Below are 6,931 nucleotides of genomic sequence, written 5' to 3'. Positions count from 1 at the left end.
ATATTTTTGGACAGTTATGTTGATCCAGGATCAACAAAAGATGTCATGGCGACCCAACCCCCTAAGGGGGTGGAGTCAGCCAAAGTTATGTGTTATGCAGTCAAAAATCACAAATACATTTATTTGGTTTATTATGTTCCTGGATCAAAATCCTTGTTGATCCTGGAACAACATTCCAATTAACCAATCAGAATTGAGGGATAACTTTTCAGGAAATATCTGTTTTAGGCTTACGATCAGGGTTAGGTGCTTCTACACCCTTGTTAATCAGCTATCATTTCACACTGATTTTAGGAATAAATTATGGGTAGGGTTAGGTTTAGGGGTAGGGATTGGGTTAAGTCTATATTTTTGGACAGTTATGTTGATCCAGGATCAACAAAAGATGTCATGGCGACCCAACCCCCTAAGGGGGTGGAGTCAGCCAAAGTTATGTGTTATGCAGTCAAAAATCACAAATACATTTATTTGGTTTATTATCCTGCTTCCCTGTATTTGTCCATTGAATGTGTGAAGAATGTTTTCCCCAGTAAACTCTGAATTTAAATGAACAATGTATTATTGTGATCAGAATATATAGAATATATAGTATAGCTATGATTAGTAGACTGTTAGCGATATCTACCAAGACTGAACATAATGAAGATATTCTCTCAGTCAACACACGCAATCAAAATCAGTATATGGTGAAGTAGTTCTAAATTAAGAACAAGTAACTTAACGAATTCACGAATAATTTAAATAATAAACTCTTTATAATAGTGCTATAGCGTCATAAAGCCCCCCACTCCTTCCGTATGAGCAGAGTATGAGCAGAGCAGAACTAGTTCTGCTTATGAAGCTGTCGTTTTGAACGCACGTTTTCGACAGCGCTATGAGGATTTTAATTATCAGAAATCTTTCGGACATCTTTTGAGTAATATGCATTCCGACGCTGCTTTCGTCAGTCTATGCATTCTTATCACAAATGGTAAGCCGGATTGCATTTCATGTTGGGTGGTCTTGACTGGAAAAGCCCGCAAATATGTAGGAAAAATACAGTATGCCTATGCAAATAATATTTTATATGCGCGCGCGTGTGTGTACCGTTACTATATTCAAATTTTGTTTTGTATCCTTGTTTGTTTATGACAAAGATTTTTCCTTTGTTTGAATGTGTTTCAGGTGTGTTTGATGCTAAAACAGATGAAGTGAAGTCAGTATCAGTGCTGGAGGGAGAATCTGTCACTTTACACACTGATGTTAAAGTACAGAGAGATGATATGATACTGTGGACGTTTGGACCTCAAAACACTCGAATAGCTGAAATCATTAAAAGGGACCAAATAAACTTTATTTTTGTCAGTAATGATGGGAGATTCAGAGACAAACTACTGATGGACAATCAAACTGGATCTCTGACCATCAGAAACATCAGATCTGAACACACTGGACTTTATGAACTGACTGTCATCAGTGGAAAAACCTCATTGAAGAGCTTCAGTGTTACTGTGTATGGTGAGTAAACTGTACTCTCACTAATGCTAGGATTGTTCATTATTGTTTAATTCTAGTCTGAACTCTAGTATGTTGTATAAATGTTTCTAAATGTTAATTCAAATGCCAGAAACTATGAAATGACCAACCAATTGTTGATATAATAATTCAGCTGCTTGAATGATCAAACAGTGTGTTGGAGTAGATACTGTACAAGCATTAATTTCGTTCTCAGCCTTGCATTTAAAATTTTGGTTTCTTTTTGATTAGACTTGCAAGAAAACATCTGCATCATGTTATTTTTTGTTGTTGTTTATTGATAAGACTGAGATAACACTTACTTTTACTTGTTCTTTCTACATTGTTTTCCAGCTCCTCTTTCCACTCCTGTCATCACCAGTAACTCTTTAAACTGTTCCTCATCATCTCAAAGATCATCCGTGTCCAGATGTTCATTGGTGTGTTCAGTGTTGAATGTGAGGGATGTGACTCTCTCCTGGTTCAATGGAAACAGTTTATTGTCCAACATCAGTGTGTCTGATCTCAGCATCAGTCTCTCTCTACCTCTGGAGGTGGAATATCAGGGTACAAACAACTACAGCTGTGTAGTGAAAAATCCCATCAGTAACCAGACTCAACATCTGGACATCAGTCAACTCTGTCACACATGTGCAGGTGCGTCAGCTGTGATTAATCTCCTTACCTGTATTGATATAAATATGTGAACTGTGCTGGCAAAATGAGTCACAATGAGCAAATGTTCAAATAATGCAAAATATATGTTTTTTTATATTCTCCATTAAAAGACCTTCAAAATGATATATGAGTTGTAGGAATTTTACAAAAAATGACTGAGCTACACCCGTTTGAAGTCGATAAAGTCAGCAAAGACTTTAGAAAAACTGATTTGAAGTTTTCTGAAGGTTCCAAAATAAAATCACCTAGCAGCATTAAAGCCCCGTTCACACCAAGAACGATAACTATAAAGATAACGATATTAGCGTCCACACCAGCGAACGATATCGTCTGTTTATTGTAAGCGCACGCTCGTCTGCCGCTTTAAATTCTCGAGCTTGTTACAGCAGGATGGAGTCTGATTGGCTGACAATTTTTTTTATCGTTCATCAGCTGGAGAAAAATCGTTTTGAAAGTGATTCCAACGACATCGTTTCTCTTTGTCTTTATCGTTATAGTTGTGGTGTGGACTCTGCTATTCTTTAATATTGAGAACGATTTTTAGAACTATATATTTATCGTTATCTTTATAGTTATCGTCCTTGGTGTGAACGGGCCTTAATTCTTTCTCCCCATTTATTTTCTTAATAATCATTACTAGATTAATACTCACAATATAGCTATTTTTTTATTTTATCTGTGTTGTTATTAATAAGAACCAATGCAAAAAAAACAGTATTAAGAGTTTCTTAAGTTGTGATTTTTAACTTTAAACACTATTAGACGAATGTCTGCCAGATCTGCTTTATACTAAGTATTGTCTTCTCTTTTTTTATTACAGAACATCACCGTTCCTATTCCATACCAGTGGTAGTTGGTGTATTGTTGTTCGTGGCCATAATTGCAGTTTTGGGAGGGATTTTGTTGTGGTACATCAGGAACCGTAAACAAACAGCACAAACTGGCAAGTATTACTGCAACTGCATATATTCGTCTTTGTGTTGGAAAAGTGTTTATCATATGACCATCATTTCATGTATAATGTTTTATAGTTAAACTGTGGTTATTATTAAAACAGTTGAAAATGAAGACATACATTATGCTACAGCAACATTCATTGCACATCCTTTACACCATACGGTAAGATGCAGTTTTGCTGTGTGCATTGTGTCTCGCTGCCTGCCTGTAGAAAACTCTGCACTAGTGAGCTGATGGATCATTCATGCTTAAAGAAAAAAGAAATCGTAATATCCGTCTGTGCTTGCTTATTTCTTACTGTAACATAAGCAGAAATTCTGCTTTATTTTAAGCTGAAGTATAGATGAATTTGGTTTTAAAGCTAGTGATTCATTTAAGTGATATGTTATGTTTCACATGCACCGTGCATCAGGCACTGCATGGTGGACAACCCTTTCTACTTAACAGGGATTTAAGCTACACCCGTTACTAACAGGTGCGCAAATCTTTACAAATATGTCTAAACAGAAATGGATTAGTATAACAAATAAATTCAGTGGAATTTAGCAACAGACTGAAAAGGCTTCAGTTTGTCAGTTGACAATAAACCTGTTCTACCTGTGATTCACAAATAATGGTGAATCTTTATCTTTTATCTTGTTTAAAATGTGAGGTAGTGAAATCTCCTGTAGGTTACTGTGTAGTGATGTTACATCAAACACCTGCTGTGTGAACTTGCCAAACAATAACACAAAATGATGACTTGTCAATAATTTAAGTTTCCTACACAGTTCATATATTTACTCCCTGATAAAGATGTTTTATAGAGACACAATTGTTCTAATCACTAATCTCTAAAATAAATATATTAGATCAAGCTTTATTTATATTGATATTGTATATATCTTATAGTGACACTGTGTTACTCCCTTTGAAATATACATCAAGAGGGAAACTTTCCTGCTGTTGTCTTGTTGCTGCTTTATTGTACTTGTGCATATATTTGCATGATCATTCATGCATGTGTGTGCAGATCATGTCATATATGTTGCAGATTGACTAGTTGCACGAAGACTTGCTTTATCACAAACTGCTCTGTCTGTGATTGTGAGATACCGCTCCCTTTTAATATATATCTTAAAGTTATGTGTGGCTTTGAGATTTGTTTGGATGTGTGTGAGCCATCTCATTCACTGATTTTTTATTTCAATTATGAATTCTTTATAGGAAATACCATTTTTAGGTATAATGTCCCTTTCAGAACTTCCTCGTTTAAAATGAGCTTTTATTGAAATTAAGCCGTGAAGTTCCTCAGTTCTGTCCCACAAAAGAAGGCATGAAAGTATATTCACAGACTCTGCAACCAATGTAACCAATAGCGTCAATGATAAGAGTTGAAGGGATGAATGAACATCTTGTTTGGTTTTCTAGAGCGGTTATCACTGTTCTTGAAATTTTGGAAATCTTGGAATTTCAGGCAAAATGGCAGTTTGAGAGCTAAGCGTCTTACTTTCAACTCTGTTAATCAGTTTAACAATGTGAAGAATTTTCTGTCTGTATTTTGTTATTCTCAGAAAGATTTACTTTCTCCAGTTTTGTGATTGTGGCATCAACACGATTCCTGATTTTATCTTAAGCAGAAATTCTGCTTTATTTTAAACTGAAGTATAGATGAATTTGGTTTTAAAGCTAGTGATTCATTTAAGTGATATGTTATGTTTCACATGCACCGTGCATCAGGCACTGCATGGTGGACAACCCTTTCTACTTAACAGGGATTTAAGCTACACCCGTTACTAACAGGTGCGCAAATCTTTACAAATATGTCTAGACAGAAATGGATTAGTATAACAAATAAATTCAGTGGAATTTAGCAACAGACTGAAAAGGCTCCAGTTTGTCAGTTGACAGTAAACCTGTTCTACCTGTGATTCACAAATAATGGTGAATCTTTATCTTTTATCTTGTTTAAAATGTGAGGTAGTGAAATCTCCTGTAGGTTACTGTGTAGTGATGTTACATCAAACACCTGCTGTGTGAACTTGCCAAACAATAACACAAAATGATGACTTGTCAATAATTTAAGTTTCCTACACAGTTCATATATTTACTCCCTGATAAAGATGTTTTATAGAGACACAATTGTTCTAATCACTAATCTCTAAAATAAATATATTAGATCAAGCTTTATTTATATTGATATTGTATATATCTTATAGTGACACTGTGTTACTCCCTTTGAAATATACATCAAGAGGGAAACTTTCCTGCTGTTGTCTTGTTGCTGCTTTATTGTACTTGTGCATATATTTGCATGATCATTCATGCATGTGTGTGCAGATCATGTCATATATGTTGCAGATTGACTAGTTGCACGAAGACTTGCTTTATCACAAACTGCTCTGTCTGTGATTGTGAGATACCGCTCCCTTTTAATATATATCTTAAAGTTATGTGTGGCTTTGAGATTTGTCAGTTTGGATGTGTGTGAGCCATCTCATTCACTGATTTTTAATTTAAATTCTGAATTCTTTATAGGAAATACCATTTTAGGTATAATGTCCCTTTCAGAACTTCCTCGTATAAAATGAGCTTTTATTGAAATTAAGCCGTGAAGTTCCTCAGTTCTGTCCCACAAAAGAAGGCATGAACGTATATTCACAGACTCTGTAACCAATAGCGTCAATGATAAGAGTTGAAGGGATGAATGAACATCTTGTTTGGTTTTCTAGAGCGGTTATCACTGTTCTTGAAATTTTGGAAATCTTGGAATTTCAGGCAAAATGGCAGTTTGAGAGCTAAGCGTCTTACTTTCAACTCTGCTGATCAGTTTAATAATGTGACACATTTTCTGTCTGTATTTTGTTATTCTCAGAAAGATTTACTTTCTCCAGTTTTGTGATTGTGGCATCAACACGATTCCTGATTTTATCTTTGTGATTATTTTCTCACAGAAACCTGATGGAGAAGATAGCATAGTGTACTCAAGTGTTGCAGCACCTAAGAAGCACAATTTGCAATATTTGTGATGTTTTGTCTTAAAAACGAAAAAAAAAATCTAACTGCCATATAGAGCAGTGTTTCTCAACTGAAACTGGTGATTCATGAACACAATATTTTGGGATATATGTGAGGGATGCAATGTTGCATGCAGATATTAAAATGCAGCATGCAAAAGTTAAATCTTTTTTTTTAAACCTATGACAAGTGATTTGGAAAATGGAATGATTTAGAAACTAAAATAGCTATCATATTCAGCCCATTTCATGTTAATAATTGATTTGCAGCTCATTGTAATATTAATCCATTTCAGCATTTGATCGTATTTTAGTAGTATTACTGTCACTTTAGTATTATTAGCAATTTGGGTCAAATGTCTGATGTAAAACTTGCTCCCTCGAATGAAACCAGTTGAGAACCACTGAGGCAGAACACAAATGTATTATTTTTTTGTTATTTATTTCCACACTGCCATTTCATTATTGTGTTATTCATCAAACATCAAATAAAAGTCAGACTTTCAGCTGAGTTTTCGAAGACCATTACTGACAGATAACAGTACGAGGAGCCATGGACTGTATTTTAGCGATTTCCTTTTGACACTTTGAGACACTCTGGTAGCTCTTGAACTAATATGTCTTAAAAAGGTCTGAGAAAGAGTGGATTCAGTAACAGCTTCATAATGCACAAGAACTGCCTACATAGCTACATAGTTAACTTGTCTTGACTTGATCGCTTGAGCTCATGCTACAGCTGCCTTAAACTTTCAGTGTTTGTGTATTTTATATTTCAGCATTATTTCATGAACATTGTACTGAATGAA

The 6,931-nt window shown here is 35.0% G+C and overlaps 1 protein-coding gene across 1 annotated transcript in view; it reads left to right on the top strand.

Moving 5' to 3' along the window:
* Positions 1-6,931, top strand: part of LOC107574029 (SLAM family member 5-like) — a gene marked incomplete at its 5' end in the record, with an annotated part of 15,337 nt that extends 8,406 nt beyond the window's left edge. The window contains 3 exons of the mRNA XM_016260503.1: positions 2,993-3,115; positions 3,230-3,291; positions 6,063-6,931. Coding sequence (XP_016115989.1) covers positions 2,993-3,115; positions 3,230-3,291; positions 6,063-6,137 — 260 coding nt within the window. The remainder of the gene's footprint in view (positions 1-2,992; positions 3,116-3,229; positions 3,292-6,062) is intronic.

The sequence above is a fragment of the Sinocyclocheilus grahami genome, unplaced genomic scaffold, assembly GCF_001515645.1.
Source record: "Sinocyclocheilus grahami isolate Dianchi unplaced genomic scaffold, SAMN03320097.WGS_v1.1 scaffold2096.1, whole genome shotgun sequence".
Taxonomy (NCBI): domain Eukaryota; kingdom Metazoa; phylum Chordata; class Actinopteri; order Cypriniformes; family Cyprinidae; genus Sinocyclocheilus; species Sinocyclocheilus grahami.
The sequence above is the reverse complement of the archived record's forward strand: the minus strand, read 5'-3'. Positions and strand labels throughout refer to the sequence as shown.